The 22,995-nt window shown below is 56.6% G+C and overlaps 1 protein-coding gene across 1 annotated transcript; it reads right to left on the reverse strand.

Moving 5' to 3' along the window:
* Nucleotides 1-959: 959 nt before the first annotated feature.
* On the reverse strand, nt 960-6,022 carry LOC311194283 (uncharacterized protein). The gene is made up of 5 exons (XM_084267330.1): nt 5,908-6,022; nt 5,149-5,224; nt 4,553-4,613; nt 3,996-4,140; nt 960-1,203 (listed from the first exon to the last, which is right to left on the reverse strand). The coding sequence occupies exons 2-5, from the start codon at nt 5,159-5,161 to the stop codon at nt 1,099-1,101; spliced, it is 324 nt and encodes a 107-aa protein (XP_084123456.1). The 5' UTR covers nt 5,162-5,224; nt 5,908-6,022; the 3' UTR covers nt 960-1,098.
* Between the last annotated feature and the right edge of the window lie 16,973 nt (nt 6,023-22,995).

The raw sequence follows: 22,995 nt of genomic DNA on the forward strand, positions 1-22,995 counted from the left end.
CGCCCGCTCACAGGGCCCGTTTCTTTTCAAACTCCCCGCTTCACAGACGGAAACCCAACGGGGTGGGGTGTGGGCGGATTTGCCACGGGCCTTCTCGGGCCGGGGAGACACCGAGCCCCGCTCCCGCCCTGGGCTCTAACGCCGAGCAGACGCGGCCGAGGCGCCGCGCTCCGGGCTGGCTCCGAGGGGACGGGGGGGAGAGGTCCCGCAGGCCGCACCCCGAGAGGCCGCGGGGACTCAGTGACGGGGCGAGGCCCTCGGGCGGCCGTACGGCGTCGGGGCGGCTCGCTGACCTGGGGGGCGGCCTCTGGAGCGGCGCCGAGGCCGCGGGCGCTTCGGGGGTGCGGCGGGCAGCGGCGAAGAGGGCGCCGAAGACCCCCAGCAGCCATTGGTACATAGGCCCCGGCAGCCCGCGGCGGAAATGCGCCCATCCTGTGCGACGCCCGGCACGGCCCTGCCCACCCCGGCCGCCCCTCCCACGAGTGTGCGGAGCGGCCGCCTCCATTGGCTCCTCCCGCTGCCTGTCTGGGGAGGGAGAGCCCAGGGAAGCGAAGGGGCGGGGGCCAGGGGCGGACACGCATGCGCGGTGCTGCTCCCCCTCCCGCGGGCGGGGCCTCCCTCGCCAGCGCTGGGCTGGGCTGGACTCCCACTGGCCGGGTACGGGGTGGGTTTCGCCTTTCCCGCTGGATTCGGCTGGGTCTCGGAGCCACCCCGCTTCCCCCTGCCCTGCCCGAGCACCAACGGCGGGCATGCGGGCAGTGAGGGTGCTGCGCGCGCAGCCGGGATGAGGCTTCTCGGGGTGCCCCCGGGTTTATAGACCGAAAATCGCCGCATCCCCTGTGTTTACGTTACGTTTCACGTTCCCAGATAGAACAGGATTCCCCACCAAGGCAAAACTCATCAAACAAGAGGATTAAATTCGCTTGAACGGTGCTACAGAACAGCCAGCGCCAGGGATCTTTTACCTTCAAGTTACGCTGCCAGCACTACAACTAGATGCTGCCCCTCTTAACACAGAGCAGCAAAGATTAAGTCTCCAGTCCCATTTACACCAGCTACAAAGTACCACCAAAAAGGCAGTGCTTATTCTCCCTGTCATTACTTGTTGGTGCTTGTCCCCTGTGGATCAGCCGGGCGTCTAGATTGTTTCTTCAGGATTTTGAGGAGCTGTTTGTACTTCTTCTTTCCTCCTTTCTGAAAATCCTGCCAGAATAGAGGGGGAAAAAGTATTTAAAAAGGAGATCAGGACCTCAGCGTATGAAGCGACCGTTTGTAATCTGGGGACAGGGCAAACTGCACAGGCTGTTCCCACAATACCGGCATGTTATTCCAGTTTACTTTAGCAGCACCTAAACTTTGTGTCAGCCCTGCTCTAGGAACTTGTGTCCTGCTATAAACCACAAGAATCCCTTCTGCAACACTCTCCTCTAATGGGAGGCTCTTCAGCTGTGCTCTGCGTCTTAATTCAGGCAAATCACATTCCTGCCAATCCAAGTCGTGATTGGCTGCGCTGAGTCCCCAGGGTATCTTAATGGGACTCCACAGCTGGCCAGGGCCTGGTTCTCCAGTTCTTCTCCTATGTAAGCTAGGTTTATTTAACTACTCTTTAAGGATGCCTTTCTGGAGCTCAACAGCTCTCTGTCCCTCTGAATAAGAAAGTGGGCAGGAGACCAGTATGGGTAGGCAAGGACCTGCTGGTCAAACTGAGGGAAAAGGCAGGCAAACACAAGCTCTGGAAACAAGGGTGTGTTGCCTGTAATAAATACAGGGATGCTGTTCGGGCTTGCAGAGATGGGATCAGGAAAGCCAAGGCACAGATGGAACTGAACTTGGCAAAGGATGTTAAAAACAAAAAGGGATTTTACAGATACATTGGCCAGAAGAGACAAGTCCAAGAGAGCATACCCCCCTTGGTAAATGAGAAAGGAGAACTGGCTGCAAGTGATGTGGAGAACGCTGAGGTACTGAATGAGTTCTTTGCCTCGGTCTTCTCTGCAGCCAGGATTCTCATAATTCTCAAGTCCCAGAACATTGCATCCCTGGACCTTTAGGTGGGAACTGGGGGAGTAAATCCCCCCCACTGTAAGGGCAGAGCAAGTCCGAGACTGCCTCATGAGACTGAATGTCTACAAGTCTATGGGGCCGGGTGACATACATCCCAGGGTCCTGAAGGAGCTGCTGATGGGGTTGCTGAGCCGCTCTGCATCATATCTGAAAACTCATGGCTGTCGGGCGAGGTCCCTGGAGACTGGAAAAAAGGTCACATCACTCCCATTTATAAGAAAGGGAGCAAGGAAGACTTAGGGAACTACAGGCCAGTGAGCCTCACCTCTGTGCCTGGGAAGATCATGGAACAGATCCTCCTGGATGACACGTTGGAGCACATGAGGGATGAGTGCCTGATCCTGGACAGCCAGCACGGCTTCACCAAGGGAAGGTCGTGTCTCACCAATCTGGTGACCTTCTCTGATGGAGTGACAGCATCGGGGGATAAAGGGAAGTCACCCGATGTCATCTACCTGGACTTGTGCAAGGCCTTTGACACAGTGCCCCACCACATTCTTATCTCTAAACTGGAGAGATGTGGATTTGATGGGTAGAGCATCCAGCGGATAAGAAACTGGTTGACAGACCATAGCTAAAGGGTGGGGGTCAATGGGTCTATGTCCAGGTGGAGGCCGGTGACAAGCGGGGTCCCCCAGGGGTCTGTCTTGGGACCGGTGCTCTTTAACATCTTTATCAATGACATCGATGATGGAATTCAGTGCACCCTCAGCAAGGTTGGGGATGGCACCAAGCTGAAGGGTGTGGTTGACACAATAGAAGGAAAAGAGGCCATCCGGAGGGATCTTGACAGGCTGGAATGATGGGCCTGGGTGAACCTAATGAGGTTCAACACTGCCAAGTGTCAGGTGTTGCACTTGTGCCAGAAGAATCCCAGACATAGATACAGACTGGGAGAAGAGCTCCTTGAGAGCAGCCCTGCTGAGAAGGACCTGGGTGTTATGGAGGATGAGAAACTTGACATGAGCCAGCAGTGTGCTCTTGCAGCTTGGAAGACCAATGGTATCCTGGGCTCCATCAGAAGAGGGGTGGCAGCTGGGACAGGGAGGTGATTGTCCCTCTCTACTCTGCACTCATGAGACCCAAGCTGGAGTCCTGTGTCCAGAACTGGGGCCCCAAGTAAAAGAAAGTTGTAAACTGTTGGAGAGCGTTAAGAGGAGGCCACAAAGATGATGAGAGGGCTGGAGCAGCTTCCCTACAAAGAGAGACTGGGGGAGTTGGACTTGTTCAGCCTGGAGAAGGCTGCGGGGAGACCTCACGGCAGCCTTCCAGTACCTGAAGGGAGCGTATAAACAGAAGAGGATTCAACTTTTTAAAAGGGTAGATAATGGCAAGACAAGGGGGAACAGATTAAAACTAAAGGAAGGAAGGTTTAGATTAGATATTAGGGAAAGTTTTTTACAGAGAGAATGGTTAGAGGCTGGAACAGGCTGCCCAGAGAGGTGGTTGATGCCCTGTCCCTGGAAGTGTTCAACACCAGGTTGGATGGGGCCCTAGGCAACCTTGTGCAGATCCAGGCCTACAGGTTGGTGGCCCTACTGATGGCAGGGGGGTTGGAACTCTGTGATCCTTGGCAACCCTTTAACCCATGTCATTATGTGATTCTATGATTCCATGATTATCAGGAATTTTCCAAGAGTTGCTTCAGATATCGGAAGGAAAGGATAGGGAAAGACCCCCTTAGTTGGATTATGAGCAGCTGAGCGGGTTTAAGCCCATGCCATCACTTTAGAGTTGCTCTCTGAAGGCCACCACTGAGCTGGGTTAAGGACAAACCAGTGAAATGACTCTGCCACAAACACGTGCTCAGTGACCCAGCAGTACAGTGCCCTGTCCCAGCCACACTGGCAGGAGGGTCCTGTCCCAGCACACTACTACCAGTTGTCTGCCAGGCCCCTGCATTGCCAAAGCGCCTCTCTCCCCCAGCGCACCTCCTCAGCAGCACAGGAAAGCCTCCCTGCTTTGCTCCCTCCAGGAGTGCTGGATCCTCGCTGACTGTGCTTCTTAATGGGAGGCCTTGGCAGTGAGGTGCTGCCCAGAGCCAGCTGCACGTAGTGTCCGATGTCCTTGCTCGGGCTAAAAACAAGGGCAAAAGAAACAGCCTCATGAGGAGGTTCCAGCACGCACCTCCCCACCCCAGAACCCCTCCCAGCTGGTTGGTAAAGTGCCTGCCCTGGTCAGGAAGGGGACAGAGGTGAGACCTTTATGACTTCCAGACCTGCTGTCCCCAGCCACCCAGGACAGGAGAGAGAGAAGCACAAGTGACAATCCCAACAACTGCCTTGGCTGCAGGTGCTGGGGGGCACAAGCCCTGGGGCGATACCGAAGACTAAAGAGCCGCACAGGGGCCTTGCTCACACCATCTGGCCCCCAGCTCTTCTAAGAGCCAGGTGAGCTGGCACCAAGATGTAGCGGCTGCTTTCCTCAAGAATGGAATCGAAAGCAAACCTTTCAGAGAAGAAAGTCAGAGAAAACAAAAGGGTTTTACCTCGCACAAGGAGCTGCGTTCTTCCAGATGGATCGTGGATAGCTGTCCAAGGGAATTTCATCTAGGAGAGAAGAGCATAAGCCATCAGTCACTGTAAAAGGGAACTGAGGTTGATGAGGAGACGGTGAAGAGCTTCCCCAAAGGTCAGTGCTTCCTTTCTCCCCTACGTCCCCACATTCCCTGTGTTCCGTTACTTTAGAACAGTCTCAGATTTTCTTACTGGCAACTCCAGCACCTTGCACTGGGCACGAGGTATCACCAGGCTGAACCCCAAATTCAAACCCAAAAAGGGTTCTGGGGATCTAACACCTCCAATCAAACCAATTTCCTTATGGCCAGCTGGCAGTCGCCATATCGCAGCTGGAGCTGGCTGCATCCAAGGCAGCTCTGGTACTGAGACGCCGAGCTAAACGCCCGGCCCCAACCCAGCAGCAGCGCAGGGATGCAGGGAAAAAACTGAGTTCCCACTCCAGCACTGCCAGACGCTACCGAGGGGCGATGCTGCCACAACCCATCCGTGAGCTGAGGGGGAGAGTTGCACCACACGCCAGGAAGAGCGCAGAAGAAACAAGCTCAGGACTTGACATCAGCCTTACCAATTTGGACCATTTCATCTTCCAGCAATGAACTTCTGTGTCTTTTAACTGGAGGCTGAGAAGAAAAGGCCGAAGTCTGAAACAGAAACAAACAAAGCACCGCCCTGAGTTTAACCTGAACACCAGCCCAAGCAAGCGGAAACTTCCAGAAACGGAGGCAGCTCTGGTCCGACTTCGGGACCGGGATTTGCTGTCTCAGAGCACAGCAGAAGGATCTTTGCAGGATCTCTGACCAGCAAGCTGCCCTTTGGGTTTGATTGTTAACCTTTGGTTTTGATTGTTAACAGGGGCTCTCCTATGTGCGGTGATTAAACCTCCTCAGGCTTCCTGCCCAGTGCCCCTCGGGCAGCTCCTCAGCATTCTGGAGTTCACCCCTGACTCTCGCTCGGGGAGAGCTGAGCCCCTCAAAAAGGTGTTTGGAACAAACAAAGAGTCAGTGGCGCTCTCAGGGACAACACTGCACCACGGAACCAAACTAAGGGGTCAAGCAGCTCGTGACTCGGTTTTACAGAGCCAACGTACTACGGGAATCCTCTCCTGGACCGGTGGATACCGAACCCAGCAGAGGGGGCTTTATCCAGAGGAGGCGGCTGATTTTTCTCACAAGGTCACGTATTTTGGGTGCTCCTTCCTCAGCTCCACGTGCAAGAGCAGAGCACGCAAACCCCAGTGAGGCAAACCCAGCACACAAGAGGCGCCTGCTGTCAAGGGTAAAGAACCACCTACGGCTGCACAAGGGTCAGGAAAGTCTCTGCTGACCTGTCCTGCAGATGCTGCTCTTCCAGCAGCATCGCTGGTGGAAGCCCGGTGTTTCTTTGCTTCCTTTGATTGGTGCTTCACTGCAGCAGGAACCGCTTCACACACATAGATGTCATCATCTAAACAACAAAGGCAAGCCACATGAGAGGGCGATTTAAGAGGGGGTTAGATTTGCCATTTGCATGGAAGCCCACCTCCTTAATCCCACCCAAAGCACTGGGATTCATTCCAAGCTGCACACCCTTCTGCAGTTTCAGACACCCCTCAGTTTTACAAGGGACAAGAAACCTCAGAAGAATGGGGGCTATAAACTACCTCTGTCATGGGCGGCACCTTGTTGTAGCTGCTGTGGTTCGTGTCTGTCAGGGTGTTGCACAGGCGGCTGAGGGCTGAGGAAAGAACACACAGAACAGGGATTTACAACCACGGCTGAGCTTCACACAAGCAAACTTGCAAAGCTAATTGCTGTAGTTCCGCTTCCAAGTCCCCCCGGCATCCTCTCAGACAGACGCACAGCCACCGCAGAGCATCCCCCGCCTCTCCCAGCCAAGGCACTGCTAGTTATCCTGCCACAGTGGGATAATTCCCTTCTGAGAGTTCCATGCAGGGACTCACACAGGGGACCTGGGAACACCTTTGCCACCTTACAGCCCGTCCCAGCCAGCGCTGCTGGAAAACCTCTTTGCAGTGGGAGAGCAGCTACAAAGTACCACCAAAAAGGCAGTGCTTATTCTCCCTGTCCTTACTTGTTGGTGCTTGTACCCAGTGGATCAGCCGGGCGTCTAGATTGTTTCTTTACGATTTTGAGGATCAGGTTGTACTTCTTTTCTCCTTGCTGAAAATCCTGCCAGAATGGAGGGGGGGGGAAAGTATTAAAAAAGGAAATCAGGACCTCAGCGTATGAAGCGACAGTTTGTGATTTGGGGACAGAGCAAAGTGCACAGGCTGTTCCCAAAATACTGGCACGTTATTCCAGTTTACTTTAGCAGCACCTTCACTTTGTGTCAGCCCTGCTCTAGGAACTTGTGTCCCGCTATAAAGCACAAAAATTCCTTCTGCAACTCTCTCCTCTAATGGGAGGCTTTTCTCTTCAGCTGTGCTCTGCATCGTAATTCAGGCAAATCACATTCCTGTCAATCCAAGTTGTGATCGGGTGCTCTGAGTCCTCAGAGTATCTTAATGGGACTCCACAGCTGGCCAGGGCCTGCTTCTCCAGTACTTCTCCTATGTAAGCTAGGTTTATCCTCATCTCCATGTGCCAGAGCAGAGCACGCAAACCCCAGTGAGGCAAACCCAGCACACAAGAGGCGCCTGCTGTCAAGGGAAAAGAACCACCTACGGCTGCACAAGGGTCAGGAAAGTCTCTGCTGACCTGTCCTGCAGATGCTGCTCTTCCAGCAGCATCGCTGGTGGAAGCCCGGTGTTTCTTTGCTTCCTTTGATTGGTGCTTCACTGCAGCAGGAACCGCTTCACACACATAGATGTCATCATCTAAAGAACAAAGGCAAGCCACATGAGAGGGCGATTTAAGAGGGGGTTAGATTTGCCATTTGCATGGAAGCCCACCTCCTTAATCCCACCCAAAGCACTGGGATTCATTCCAAGCTGCACACACTCCTGCAGTTTCAGACACCCCTCAGTTTTACAAGGGACACAAAAGCTCAGAAGAACGGGGGCTATGAACTACCTCTGTCATGGGTGGCACCTGGTTGTAGCTGCTGTGGTTCGTGTCTGTCTGGATGTTGCACAGGCGGCTGAGGGCTGAGGAAAGAACACACAGAACAGGGATTTACAACCACGGCTGAGCTTCACACAAGCAAACATGCAAAGCTAATTGCTGTAGTTCCGCTTCCAAGTCCCCCCGGCATCCTCTCAGACACACACACAGCCACTGCCTCTCCCAGCCAAGGCACTGCTAGTTATCCTGCCACAGTGGGATAATTCCCTTCTGAAAGTTCCGTCCAAAGACTCACACAGGGGACCTGGGAACACCTTTGCCACCTTACAGCCCGTCCCAGCCAGCGCTGCTGGAAAACCTCTTTGCAGTGGGAGAGCAGCTGAAGCACCTAACACGCTTTCCCTGGCACCGCTTCTCCTGCCTTTCCCAGCAATGTGTTGCTGAGGGAAACTGGGTCTCCCGCTCACATCGTGCCATGTCAGCCAGCAGCCCCTGCACAGGCACATTCCTGCCCTGGCACTGTGCTCTGCACGGCTGCTGGGACCTACTACTGGTGCAGCCAGCCGAAGGCACTACTGGTGCAGCCATGGCCGAAGGCACGACTGAGCCAGAGCGGCGGGTGGGCAGGACGCGTGTCCTGGGAAACGGAGCGGGGAGTTGGGTAGTGTTTAACGGCCGAAACGGCTGCCGGGGCAACGGTGACTCGGAACCGGCCGCATAACTCACCGGGAAGGGCCGAACCCACCCGGATGGGAACGAGGTGGGTTTCGCCTTTCCCGCTGGGTTCGGCTGAGTCCCGGAGCCACCCTGCTTCCCCCTGCCCTGCCCGAGCAAGAACGGCGCGGAAGCGGGGAGTGAGGGTGCTGCACAAGTTTCCCTGTCAGCACTAGAACTAGATGCTGCCTCTCTTAACACAGAGCAGCAAAGATTAAATCTCCAGTCCCATTTACACCAGCTACAAAGTACCACCAAAAAGGCAGTGCTTATTCTCCCTGTCCTTACTTGTTGGTGCTTGTAACCAGTGGATCAGCCGGGCGTCTAGATTGTTTCTTCACGATTTTGAGGATCTGGTTGTACTTCTTTTCTCCTTGCTGAAAATCCTGCCAGAATGGAGGAGGGGGGGAAAGTATTAAAAAAGGAAATCAGGACCTCAGCGTATGAAGCGACCGTTTGTGATTTGGGGACAGAGCAAAGTGCACAGGCTGTTCCCAAAATACTGGCACGTTATTCCAGTTTACTTTAGCAGCACCTTCACTTTGTGTCAGCCCTGCTCTAGGAACTTGTGTCCCGCTATAAAGCACAAGAATCTCTTCTGCAACTCTCTCCTCTAATGGGAGGCTCTTCTCTTCAGCTGTGCTCTGCATCGTAATTCAGGCAAATCACATTCCTGTCAATCCAAGTTGTGATCGGGTGCTCTGAGTCCTCAGAGTATCTTAATGGGACTCCACAGCTGGCCAGGGCCTGCTTCTCCAGTACTTCTCCTATGTAAGCTAGGTTTATCCTCATCTCCATGTGCCAGAGCAGAGCACGCAAACCCCAGTGAGGCAAACCCAGCACACAAGAGGCGCCTGCTGTCAAGGGAAAAGAACCACCTACGGCTGCACAAGGGTCAGGAAAGTCTCTGCTGACCTGTCCCGCAGATGCTGCTCTTCCAGCAGCATCGCTAGTGGAAGCCCGATGTTTCTTTGCTTCCTGTGACTGGAACTTCACTGCAGCAGGAACCGCTTCACACACATAGATGTCATCATCTAAACAACAAAGGGAAGCCACATGAGAGTGTGATTTAAGAGGGGGTTAGATTTGCCATTTGCATGGAAGCCCACCTCCTTAATCCCACCCAAAGCACTGGGATTCATTCCAAGCTGCACACACTCCTGCAGTTTCAAACACCCCTCAGTTTTACAAGGGACAAGAAACCTCAGAAGAACTGGGACTATGAACTACCTCTGTCATGGGCGGCACCTTGTTGTAGCTGCTGTGGTTCGTGTCTGTCTGGATGTTGCACAGGCGGCTGAGGGCTGAGGGAAGAACACACAGAACAGGGATTTACAACCACGGCTGAGCTTCACACAAGCAAACATGCAAAGCTAATTGCTGTAGTTCCGCTTCCAAGTCCCCCCGGCATCCTCTCAGACACACACACAGCCACTGCCTCTCCCAGCCAAGGCACTGCTAGTTATCCTGCCACAGTGGGATAATTCCCTTCTGAGAGTTCCATGCATGGACTCACACAGGGGACCTGGGAACACCTTTGCCACCTTACAGCCCGTCCCAGCCAGCGCTGCTGGAAAATCTCTTTGCAGTGGGAGAGCAGCTGAAGCACCTAACACGCTTTCCCTGGCACCGCTTCTCCTGCCTTTCCCAGCAATGTGTTGCTGAGGGAAACTGGGTCTCCCGCTCACATCGTGCCATGACAGCCAGCAGCCCCTGCACAGGCACATTCCTGCCCTGGCACTGTGCTCTGCACGGCTGCTGGGACCTACTACTGGGGCAGCCAGCGTCTCTCTCCACAAGTCACTCCCTCTCCTCAGGGACACAGAAGCCACAGACATGGCATGGCCATCGCTGCCCATAGCAGGGGGGCTGGAACAAGATGGATCTCTAAGGTCCCTTCCAACCCCACCACCATCTACCATCTCTTACTGGGAGCTCCAGGATACTGACACCGTTAACACCCCGTTTCCCCACATGCCCTACGCCGGGACTCCCCTCCACCCGCTGTATCCCCTCACACACACACACACACTCAGCCCTCTGCTCCTGCCCCACGCCCGCTCACAGGACCCGTTTCTTTTCAAACTCCCCGCTTCACAGACGGAAACCCAACGGGGTGGGGTGTGGGCGGATTTGCCACGGGCCTTCTCGGGCCGGGGAGACACCGAGCCCCGCTCCCGCCCTGGGCTCTAACGCCGAGCAGACGCGGCCGAGGCGCCGCGCTCCGGGCTGGCTCCGAGGGGACGGGGGGGAGAGGTCCCGCAGGCCGCACCCCGAGAGGCCGCGGGGACTCAGTGACGGGGCGAGGCCCTCGGGCGGCCGTACGGCCCTCGGGGCGGCTCGCTAACCCGGGGGGCGGCCTCTGGAGCGGCGCCGAGGCCGCCGGCGCCGCGGGGAGCACGGCAGGTAGCGGCGAAGAGGGCGCCGAGGACCCCCAGCAGCCATCGCTACACGAGCCCCGGCAGCCCGCGGCGGAAACGCGCCCATCCCATACGACGCCCGGCACGGCCCGGCCCGCCCCGGCCGCCCCTCCCACGACTGTGCGGAGCGGCCGCCTCCATTGGCTCCTCCCGCTGCCTGTCTGGGGAGGGAGAGCCCAGGGAAGCGAAGGGGCGGGGGCCAGGGGCGGACACGCATGCGCGGTGCTGCTCCCCCTCCCGCGGGCGGGGCCTCCCTCGCCAGCGCTGGGCTGGACTGGGCTGGGCTGAACTAGGTTGTCCCACCCCCGTCTCTCCGCTCCGCTTCCCGGCCGGACGTCCCCTCCTCCGGCTGGGCGGGAGTCCTCCCCCTTCCCTCCTATTTCGGAAAGTCCCGGGCGGGGCTTCGGTGGGCAGCTTCGCGTCGAGCAGCCGCTCGGCCCGGCCCCTGGGCTGGTTCCCCTTTTGGTCTCCTCCCCCCGGCTCAGCGGGTGAGAGGAGGGAGGCTCTGGGGCTTACCCAGCCCTTCGCTCATCGCGCTCCCGGCGCTCGGTGCCTCTCTCCGCTCCCGCAGTGCCGACCGGCTCAGCCATGGCCGAAGGCACGACTGAGCCAGAGCGGCGGGTGGGCAGGACGCGTGTCCCGGGAAACGGAGCGGGGAGTTGGGTAGTGTTTAACGGCCGAAACGGCTGCCGGGGCAACGGTGACTCGGAACCGGCCGCATAACTCACCGGGAAGGGTCGAACCCACCCGGATGGGAACGAGGTGGGTTTCGCCTTTCCCGCTGGGTTCGGCTGAGTCCCGGAGCCACCCTGCTTCCCCGCTTCCCCCTGCCCGAGCAAGAACGGCGCGGAAGCGGGGAGTGAGGGTGCTGCACAAGTTTCCCTGTCAGCACTAGAACTAGATGCTGCCTCTCTTAACACAGAGCAGCAAAGATTCAGTCTCCAGTCCCATTTACACCAGCTACAAAGTACCACCAAAAAGGCAGTGCTTATTCTCCCTGTCCTTACTTGTTGGTGCTTGTAACCAGTGGATCAGCCGGGCGTCTAGATTGTTTCTTCAGGATTTTGAGGATCAGGTTGTACTTCTTTTCTCCTTGCTGAAAATCCTGCCAGAATGGAGGGGGGGGGGGAAGTATTAAAAAAGGAAATCAGGACCTCAGCGTATGAAGCGACCGTTTGTGATCTGGGGACAGAGCAAAGTGCACAGGCTGTTCCCAAAATACTGGCACGTTATTCCAGTTTACTTTAGCAGCACCTTCACTTTGTGTCAGCCCTGCTCTAGGAACTTCTGTCCCGCTATAAACCACAAGAATCTCTTCTGCAACTCTCTCCTCTAATGGGAGGCTCTTCTCTTCAGCTGTGCTCTGCATCGTAATTCAGGCAAATCACATTCCTGTCAATCCAAGTTGTGATTGGGTGCTCTGAGTCCTCAGAGTATCTTAATGGGACTCCACAGCTGGCCAGGGCCTGCTTCTCCAGTACTTCTCCTATGTAAGCTAGGTTTATCCTCATCTCCATGTGCCAGAGCAGAGCACGCAAACCCCAGTGAGGCAAACCCAGCACACAAGAGGCGCCTGCTGTCAAGGGAAAAGAACCACCTACGGCTGCACAAGGGTCAGGAAAGTCTCTGCTGACCTGTCCCGCAGATGCTGCTCTTCCAGCAGCATCGCTGGTGGAAGCCCGATGTTTCTTTGCTTCCTGTGACTGGAACTTCACTGCAGCAGGAACCGCTTCACACACATAGATGTCATCATCTAAACAACAAAGGGAAGCCACATGAGAGTGTGATTTAAGAGGGGGTTAGATTTGCCATTTGCATGGAAGCCCACCTCCTTAATCCCACCCAAAGCACTGGGATTCATTCCAAGCTGCACACACTCCTGCAGTTTCAAACACCCCTCAGTTTTACAAGGGACAAGAAACCTCAGAAGAACTGGGACTATGAACTACCTCTGTCATGGGCGGCACCTGGTTGTAGCTGCTGTGGTTCGTGTCTGTCTGGATGTTGCACAGGCGGCTGAGGGCTGAGGAAAGAACACACAGAACAGGGATTTACAACCACGGCTGAGCTTCACACAAGCAAACATGCAAAGCTAATTGCTGTAGTTCCGCTTCCAAGCCCCACCCCCGGGATCATCTCAGACACACACACAGCCACTGCCTCTCCCAGCCAAGGCACTGCTAGTTATCCTGCCACAGTGGGATAATTCCCTTCTGAAAGTTCTGTCCAAGGACTCACACAGGGGACCTGGGAACACCTTTGCCACCTTACAGCCCGTCCCAGCCAGCGCTGCTGGAAAATCTCTTTGCAGTGGGAGAGCAGCTGAAGCACCTAACACGCTTTCCCTGGCACCGCTTCTCCTGCCTTTCCCAGCAATGTGTTGCTGAGGGAAACTGGGTCTCCCGCTCACATCGTGCCATGACAGCCAGCAGCCCCTGCACAGGCACATTCCTGCCCTGGCACTGTGCTCTGCACGGCTGCTGGGACCTACTACTGGGGCAGCCAGCGTCTCTCTCCACAAGTCACTCCCTCTCCTCAGGGACACAGAAGCCACAGACATGGCATGGCCATCGCTGCCCATAGCAGGGGGGCTGGAACAAGATGGATCTCTAAGGTCCCTTCCAACCCCGCCACCATCTACCATCTCTTACTGGGAGCTCCAGGATACTGACACCGTTAACACCCCATTTCCCCACATGCCCTAAGCCGGGACTCCCCTCCACCCGCTGTATCCCCTCACACACACACTCAGCCCTCTGCTCCTGCCCCACGCCCGCTCACAGGGCCCGTTTCTTTTCAAACTCCCCGCTTCACAGACGGAAACCCAACGGGGTGGGGTGTGGGCGGATTTGCCACGGGCCTTCTCGGGCCGGGGAGACACCGAGCCCCGCTCCCGCCCTGGGCTCTAACGCCGAGCAGACGCGGCCGAGGCGCCGCGCTCCGGGCTGGCTCCGAGGGGACGGGGGGGAGAGGTCCCGCAGGCCGCACCCCGAGAGGCCGCGGGGACTCAGTGACGGGGCGAGGCCCTCGGGCGGCCGTACGGCCCTCGGGGCGGCTCGCTGACCTGGTGGGCGGCCTCTGGAGCGGCGCCGAGGCCGCCGGCGCCGCGGGGAGCACGGCAGGTAGCGGCGAAGAGGGCGCCGAGGACCCCCAGCAGCCATCGCTACACCGGCCCCGGCAGCCCGCGGCGGAAACGCGCCCATCCCATACGACGCCCGGCACGGCCCGGCCCGCCCCGGCCGCCCCTCCCACGACTGTGCGGAGCGGCCGCCTCCATTGGCTCCTCCCGCTGCCTGTCTGGGGAGGGAGAGCCCAGGGAAGCGAAGGGGCGGGGGCCAGGGGCGGACACGCATGCGCGGTGCTGCTCCCCCTCCCGCGGGCGGGGCCTCCCTCGCCAGCGCTGGGCTGGACTGGGCTGGGCTGAACTAGGTTGTCCCACCCCCGTCTCTCCGCTCCGCTTCCCGGCCGGACGTCCCCTCCTTCGGCTGGGCGGGTGTCCTCCCCCTTCCCTCCTATTTCGGAAAGTCCCGGGCGGGGCTTCGGTGGGCAGCTTCGCGTCGAGCAGCCGCTCGGCCCGGCCCCTGGGCTGGTTCCCCTTTTGGTCTCCTCCCCCCGGCTCAGCGGGTGAGAAGACGGAGGCTCTGGGGCTTACCCAGCCCTTCGCTCATCGCGCTCCCGGCGCTCGGTGCCTCTCTCCGCTCCCGCTCGCGCAGTGCCGACTGGCTCAGCCATGGCCGAAGGCACGACTGAGCCAGAGCGGCGGGTGGGCAGGACGCGTGTCCCGGGAAACGGAGCGGGGAGTTGGGTAGTGTTTAACGGCCGAAACGGCTGCCGGGGCAACGGTGACTCGGAACCGGCCGCATAACTCACCGGGAAGAGCCGAACCCACCCGGATGGGAACGAGGTGGGTTTCGCCTTTCCCGCTGGATTCGGCGGAGTCCCGGAGCCACCCTGCTTCCCCCTGCCCTGCCCGAGCAAGAACGGCGCGGAAGCGGGGAGTGAGGGTGCTGCACAAGTTTCCCTGTCAGCACTAGAACTAGATGCTGCCTCTCTTAACACAGAGCAGCAAAGATTCAGTCTCCAGTCCCATTTACACCAGCTACAAAGTACCACCAAAAAGGCAGTGCTTATTCTCCCTGTCCTTACTTGTTGGTGCTTGTACCCATTGGATCAGCCGGGCGTCTAGATGGTTTCTTCAGGATTTTGAGGATCAGGTTGTACTTCTTTTCTCCTTGCTGAAAATCCTGCCAGAATGGAGGGGGGGGGGAAAGTATTAAAAAAGGAAATCAGGACCTCAGCGTATGAAGCGACCGTTTGTGATCTGGGGACAGAGCAAAGTGCACAGGCTGTTCCCAAAATACTGGCACGTTATTCCAGTTTACTTTAGCAGCACCTTCACTTTGTGTCAGCCCTGCTCTAGGAACTTGTGTCCCGCTATAAACCACAAAAATTCCTTCTGCAACTCTCTCCTCTAATGGGAGGCTTTTCTCTTCAGCTGTGCTCTGCATCGTAATTCAGGCAAATCACATTCCTGTCAATCCAAGTTGTGATTGGGTGCTCTGAGTCCTCAGAGTATCTTAACGGGACTCCACAGCTGGCCAGGGCCTGCTTCTCCAGTACTTCTCCTATGTAAGCTAGGTTTATCCTCATCTCCACGTGCCAGAGCAGAGCACGCAAACCCCAGTGAGGCAAACCCAGCACACAAGAGGCGCCTGCTGTTAAGGGAAAAGAACCACCTACGGCTGCACAAGGGTCAGGAAAGTCTCTGCTGACCTGTCCTGCAGATGCTGCTCTTCCAGCAGCATCGCTGGTGGAAGCCCGATGTTTCTTTGCTTCCTTTGATTGGAACTTCACTGCAGCAGGAACCGCTTCACACACATAGATGTCATCATCTAAACAACAAAGGGAAGCCACATGAGAGGGTGATTTAAGGGGGTTTAGGATTGCCATTTGCATGGAAGCCCACCTCCTTAATCCCACCCAAAGCACTGGGATTCATTCGAAGCTGCACACACTCCTGCAGTTTCAAACACCCCTCAGTTTTACAAGGGACAAGAAACCTCAGAAGAACCGGGACTATGAACTACCTCTGTCATGGGCGGCACCTGATTGTAGCTGCTGTGGTTCGTGTCTGTCTGGATGTTGCACAGGCGGCTGAGGGCTGAGGAAAGAACACACAGAACAGGGATTTACAACCACGGCTGAGCTTCACACAAGCAAACATGCAAAGCTAATTGCTGTAGTTCCGCTTCCAAGTCCCCCCGAGATCCTCTCAGACAGACGCACAGCCACCGCAGAGCATCCCCCGCCTCTCCCAGCCAAGGCACTGCTAGTTATCCTGCCACAGTGGGATAATTCCCTTCTGAGAGTTCCATGCAGGGACTCACACAGGGGACCTGGGAACACCTTTGCCACCTTACAGCCCGTCCCAGCCAGCGCTGCTGGAAAGCCTCTTTGCAGTGGGAGAGCAGCTGAAGCACCTAACACGCTTTCCCTGGCACCGCTTCTCCTGCCTTTCCCAGCAATGTGTTGCTGAGGGAAACTGGGTCTCCCGCTCACATCGTGCCATGACAGCCAGCAGCCCCTGCACAGGCACATTCCTGCCCTGGCACTGTGCTCTGCACGGCTGCTGGGACCTACTACTGGGGCAGCCAGCGTCTCTCTCCACAAGTCACTCCCTTTCCTCAGGGACACAGAAGCCACAGACATGGCATGGCCATCGCTGCCCATAGCAGGGGGGCTGGAACAAGATGGATCTCTAAGGTCCCTTCCAACCCCGCCACCATCTACCATCTCTTACTGGGAGCTCCAGGATACTGACACCGTTAACACCCCGTTTCCCCACATGCCCTACGCCGGGACTCCCCTCCACCCGCTGTATCCCCTCACACACACACACACACTCAGCCCTCTGCTCCTGCCCCACGCCCGCTCACAGGGCCCGTTTCTTTTCAAACTCCCCGCTTCACAGACGGAAACCCAACGGGGTGGGGTGTGGGCGGATTTGCCACGGGCCTTCTCGGGCCGGGGAGACACCGAGCCCCGCTCCCGCCCTGGGCTCTAACGCCGAGCAGACGCGGCCGAGGCGCCGCGCTCCGGGCTGGCTCCGAGGGGACGGGGGGGGAGAGGTCCCGCAGGCCGCACCCCGAGAGGCCGCGGGGACTCAGTGACGGGGCGAGGCCCTCGGGCGGCCGTACGGCCCTCGGGGCGGCTCGCTGACCTGGTGGGCGGCCTCTGGAGCGGCGCCGAGGCCGCCGGCGCCGCGGGGAGCACGGCAGGTAGCGGCGAAGAGGGCGCCGAGGACCCCCAGCAGCCATCGCTACATCGGCCCCGGCAGCCCGCGGCGGAAACGCGCCCATCCCATACGACGCCCGGCACGGCCCGGCCCGCCCCGGCCGCCCTTCCCACGACTGTGCGGAGCGGCCGCCTCCATTGGCTCCTCCCGCTGCCTGTCTGGGGAGGGAGAGCCCAGGGAAGCGAAGGGGCGGGGGCCAGGGGCGGACACGCATGCGCGGTGCTGCTCCCCCTCCCGCGGGCGGGGCCTCCCTCGCCAGCGCTGGGCTGGACTGGGCTGGGCTGAACTAGGTTGTCCCACCCCCGTCTCTCCGCTCCGCTTCCCGGCCGGACGTCCCCTCCTCCGGCTGGGCGGGAGTCCTCCCCCTTCCCTCCTATTTCGGAAAGTCCCGGGCGGGGCTTCGGTGGGCAGCTTCGCGTCGAGCAGCCGCTCGGCCCGGCCCCTGGGCTGGTTCCCCGTTTGGTCTCCTCCCCCCGGCTCAGCGGGTGAGAGGAGGGAGGCTCTGGGGCTTACCCAGCCCTTCGCTCATCGCGCTCCCGGCGCTCGGTGCCTCTCTCCGCTCCCGCTCGCGCAGTGCCGACTGGCTTAGCCATGGCCGAAGGCACGACTGAGCCAGAGCGACGGGTGGGCAGGACGCGTGTCCCGGGAAACGGAGCGGGGAGTTGGGTAGTGTTTAACGGCCGAACCGGCTGCCGGGGCAACAGTGACCGGGAACCGGCCGCATAATTCACCGGGAAGGGTCGAACCCACCCGGATGGGAACGAGGTGGGTTTCTCCTTTCCCGCTGGATTCGGCTGAGTCTCGGAGCCACCCCGCTTCCCCCTGCCCTGCCCGAGCAAGAACGGCGCGGAAGCAGGGAGTGAGGGTGCTGCACAAGTTACGCTGCCAGCACTAGGTGCTGCCTCTCTTAGCACAGTGCAGCAAAGATTCAGTCTCCAGTCCCGTTTACACCAGCTACAAAGTCACCACCAAAAAGGCAGTGCTTATTCTCCCTGTCCTTAGTTGTTGCTTGCCCCCTGTGGATCAGCCGGGTGTCTAGATTGTCCCTTCAGGATTTTGAGGAGGTGTTTGTACTTCTTCTTTCCTCCTTGCTCAAAATCTTGTCAGAATGGAGGGGGGAAAAGAAGTAAAAAAGGAGATCAGGACCTCAGCGTATGAAGCGACCGTTTGTAATCTGGGGACAGAGCAAAGTGCACAGGCTGTTCCCAAAATACTGGCACGTTATTCCAGTTTACTTTAGCAGCACCTTCACTTTGTGTCAGCCCTGCTCTAGGAACTTGTGTCCCACTATAAACCACAAAAATTCCTTCTGCAACTCTCTCCTCTAATGGGAGGCTCTTCTCTTCAGCTGTGCTCTGCGTCTTAATTCAGGCAGATCACATTCCTGTCAATCCAAGTCGTGATCGGGTGCTGAGTCCCCAGGATATCTTAATGGGACTCCACAGCTGGCCAGGGCCTGCTTCTCCAGTACTTCTCCTATGTAAGCTAGGTTTATCCTCATCTCCACGTGCCAGAGCAGAGCACGCAAACCCCAGTGAGGCAAACCCAGCACACAAGAGGCGCCTGCTGTCAAGGGAAAAGAACCACCTACGGCTGCACAAGGGTCAGGAAAGTCTCTGCTGACCTGTCCTGCAGATGCTGCTCTTCCAGCAGCATCGCTGGTGGAAGCCCGGTGTTTCTTTGCTTTCTGGGATGGTATCTTCAACTCTGCAGTAACCTCTTCACACCCAGAGATGGCAGCATCTAAACAACAAAGACAGGCCACATGAGAGGGTGATTTCAGAGGAGTTAGGATTGTCATTTGCTTCAAAGCCCAGTGTCGCAGTTTTGCTCTGCAGGCCCCAGACTGTCAACGTGGGCCAGTACAAGCCCAGAATTGCTACTGACCAAGGCCAAGCCAATCAGAAATGGTCACACCAACTCTGGGAATCACATTTTGGAGGAAAAATCCTGCAGGCAGATACATTTTGCCTCAGGAGAAGGGAGTGAGAAGATGTAAGAAGCCGCATGGACACCACGGCCAGGCCCGAAGGAGAGGAGGGCCGGAAGAATGCAGAAGGAGAGATTCCCCTGCAGCTTGTGGAGAAGACCATGGTGGAGCGGGTGTCCCCTCGCAGCCCATGGATAAGGACGGGGAGCAGAGACATCTACGGCATGTGTAGAGATAGATCCAGGCCACAGCAGGTTTTCTTGGGCTCTTGTGACCCTGTGGGGGATGAGGCCGGAGCAGTCTGGGCCCAAAGGTCAGATCTGCAAAGTGAAAAGATCGGTGGTGTGTGGCAGGAGGACGTTTTGAGAGCTTTCGGGTCTCCTGGTCAGGAGCAGGAACGGGTCTTTGCCTGTTGAGTTCTGTAACGTCAACTGTGTAACTAGAATGTGACCTCCTGAGAGTCAATAGGGGAAATTTGACAATAACCCCAACCCCAAACCCCCAAGAAACCAACCTGCCCCCCCAAACCACACAGACACAGAGAAATGACCTCAGGTTTTCGTACCTCAGCACCTTGAGCTTGTGTTTCCCTTCTGGAGCTTTTTGTCTGCCTTGTAAAGCTGAGACTTGGAGCAGCACTTTGCTTTTGAATTGTTTCTTTTCTTTTTTATTATTTTTGTAATAAAAATTTTAAAAGCAACAAACCCCACCAAAGCCTTACTCTCCCCTTAGCATGGGAATGCACCAGCTCCTGACCTCCAAAAGGACATTTCCTAACCAGACACGGGGTCCTGCACCCACCTCCTCACCCAGTCATAAGGCCACCTCTCCCCAAGGGTCATCTCAGCAGCTTGTAGGAGCCTCGGGATGCAAGTCCCCCTTCCCTGTGACCACCCCGCAGCAGGAGAGGACAGTCCCCCAGCTCAAACAGCGCAGCGTTCAGCAGCCATGGAGCAGAGGACACACCTCCTGCCAGGACAGAACCCTGGGGAACAGCTCTCGGAGGATCTGAGATCTGATACGGATGAAGCCCATGGGTTTGGAAGCAAAGCCCCAACAGATGAACCCCACCAGAGCCAAGGAGCACCATGACGGCTCATTGCGCCCAGAGGCCACATCCACAACGTCCCCATCTTTTCCCCCCAAGAGCCGATCCCTCCCTGCCACCTCGATGACGGGACCTCCAGCCTCCCTTCTCCAGCAGCACCCTGCAATTCCACACGGAAACACCTGGATTCCCTTAACCCCGGTCCCAGTCCCAGCCAGCCCACGCTCACCATGCTGAACAGACAGGTTTGGCTTTCTTTTCCCAACAAATCTAAGGAGTTCCCCCAAAAAGGGGATGCCTTCCTCCTCCCGTGGCAGGGAGAGGATTGTCCTCGCGGGGATGACATCCCCATGGTCCCCGCAGGCTTGGTGAGAATCCCTTAGGGAAGAGTCTGTGCTCCGGGACTCATCCTGCGCAGAGCCAGCTCTGAGCTACAGAGCCCACTGATGGGTCAACGCCGCTCCGGTCCCCAACAAAGAGCTTCACGCCAGCACAGCTTTTTATATAGAATTTAAATATTTACAGTAATAAAATAAATAAATATTTCTCTTTTCACATTTAACAGACAAAAAACACAACAACAAAACCAACCCCAGGTTGGAGTTCCTGCCTCCAAAATTAAGGGGAGTGTAAACAAGTAAAATCAAAACTAAGTGAATTGCTACTCCTAAACCTAAACTTTCACCTAAGGGGGTGGTGTCATGTGCCTGCTGCCTATTCAAGGAACATTTCGGAAGAAACACTAAACCAGGAATCCCCCCAAGGTGATCACAATAGTGCCCCTGTCACAGCAGCTGCTGATGGATTATTTCCCATAACATCTTCCTTTTGAAGTATGGCATGTGTCTCTGCAAAGAAAAGGAGAAAGAAAGCCGTTAACAGAGGAAGTCAGGGCAGAAAGGAGGCACAAACACCCGGGTCGTTAAGGACAGGGAATGCAGCTCTGCCCTGCTGAGTCCACCCTGAAGTGCTGACCCCAGCAACCGCTCACCCAAGGAGAGGTACAATCCCTCAGCCCCTGCCCCAGGCTGCTGCCTTAACTCCCCCGGCTGGCTCTTTTATCCCCGTGGAAAAATCTTGGGCAAAAAGCTCTGGAGCTGTTGAAAACCTTCACTCACCTGAGTAAAGGTCACAGGCTCATCTCGGGAGATGTAGTCTGCAAATTTGCAGGTGAAAACCCCGCAGTCGCTGCCATTCTTTTGCTGAGGGATTTCCTAGTGAAGGCAGAGGAAGACAGAGGATGTTCCCTTACCTCAGAGGACGAGCAGCACGCGTTACCCACACTAGCCCTGCACTACCCGCACCCAACTTGTGATGCTCTTCCCACTCCCGCAGGCTTGGCAGTTCCCCCAGCTCTCGGCACACCCAGCTCTGCACAGCGCCGTGTCCCTGCAATCAAGGCTTGAGGCCTCGCTTTTCCCTGTGAGGGAGCTTCCTGAGAAACACTGGCACCAGCCCCTGCTCTGTCACACACCGGGCTCTGTGCTCCAAGACAGGATCAATCATCAGCCCAGAGCTGATTTTTGCAGCCTACGTTCTCTGACAACGGCTCAACAGATCCTTAAAAACATGTGGAATGGGGGCAAAGCAGATTCACCGGAGTGGGGCAGAGTAATTGAACAACCCCCAACCCCCCAAACAGCAAAGAGAGCATTGGGCCAGTGAGAAGAGGCTCTGCTTGGAGAGTCCAACCCAGCTGGCAGATCTCAGCACCGTTTTGTCCCATGGAGTCATAGTGCCTGATGCTCTTCTTTCTGACATCTATGACCTGTCGGTAAGAGACGACCCTCAGATGAGGCCCAGCAGGCCCAGCCCTTGTAGGCTTTTCCTCCCCATCCAGCTCTAAGTAAAAGCCGGGTTTGACTCACCCCAAGCGTCCAGTGAGATGTCAAGTGAACGGGGACAAAAATGATGTCCTTGGTGAAGAGATCCACTCGTCTGCTCCACCTTTTCACTGCGTTGTAGCCCCCTGAATGCAGTTTCATATAAAAGAAGGAGTTAAATGCGAAGACTGATGGACCGATTTTCTTGTTGCTTCTGTCCACCAGAAGAGCCATGTAGAAATTAATGACCTGCACCACAAAGAGTAAATGGAAGAAGTAAAACAAGATGCTAGCTTACCAAAGAAAAAGTACAGCCCCATGCCTTGACTGGCTACCCTTCCTCCAACCCCAGCTGTGGGTTTTCTCCAAACCACTCTCAGCTGCTTTGCTCAGAGAATTTGGCATTTGGTTATCACTTGGTTTGATAAAAGCACCTTTCACCCTCTCCCATCATCTTGAACTCACTCCTGGGAGCTGCACAACGCCAGTAGTAAAGGAACTCCCAGAAACCCCAGGCCCTTAAGTACCTACAGTAAGAACTGTGCCGAGATTTCCAGGCTCTAAAGGTCACCAAATGATTCTGACAAGACTTCTGTCCCCAGCAAAGGGGGAGTTTGACATAAATGCCAAACTAAAGATCACACCCTGTGCTGTGAGGCCTCACCGTGTCATTCAGCCACTGCAGCTTCTCCAGTGTTCGGATGTCCTCGTGAGTGACCCTTAGTTTGAAGGCGCTGCTCAGGATCTCATCGGGGTTTCTGCCACCCAAAGCAGCAGTGATCTCCTCCTCCATGACCTCTCTCACAGACTCTGCTCTTGGAACAGCATCGCTGATGGAAACCTGGCATTTCCTTGCTTTCTTTGATGGTAATTTCACCTCAGCAGTAACATCTTCACACCCTGAGATGTCATCATCTAACCAACTAAGGCAAAGCCACATGGGAGGGTGATTTAAGAGGGGGTTAGATTTGCCATTTGCATGGAAGCCCACCTCCTTAATCCCACCCAAAGCACTAGGATTCATTCAGAGCTGCACACACTTCTGCAGTTTCAGACACCCCTCAGTTTTACAAGGGACACGAAACCTCAGAAGAACCGGGACTATGAACTACCTCTGTCATGGGTGGCACCTGGTTGTAGCTGCTGTGGTTCGTGTCTGTCTGGATGTTGCACAGGCGGC

The sequence above is a fragment of the Gallinula chloropus genome (assembly GCF_964237585.1).
Source record: "Gallinula chloropus genome assembly, chromosome: 8".
NCBI classification, from domain to species: Eukaryota; Metazoa; Chordata; class Aves; order Gruiformes; family Rallidae; genus Gallinula; species Gallinula chloropus.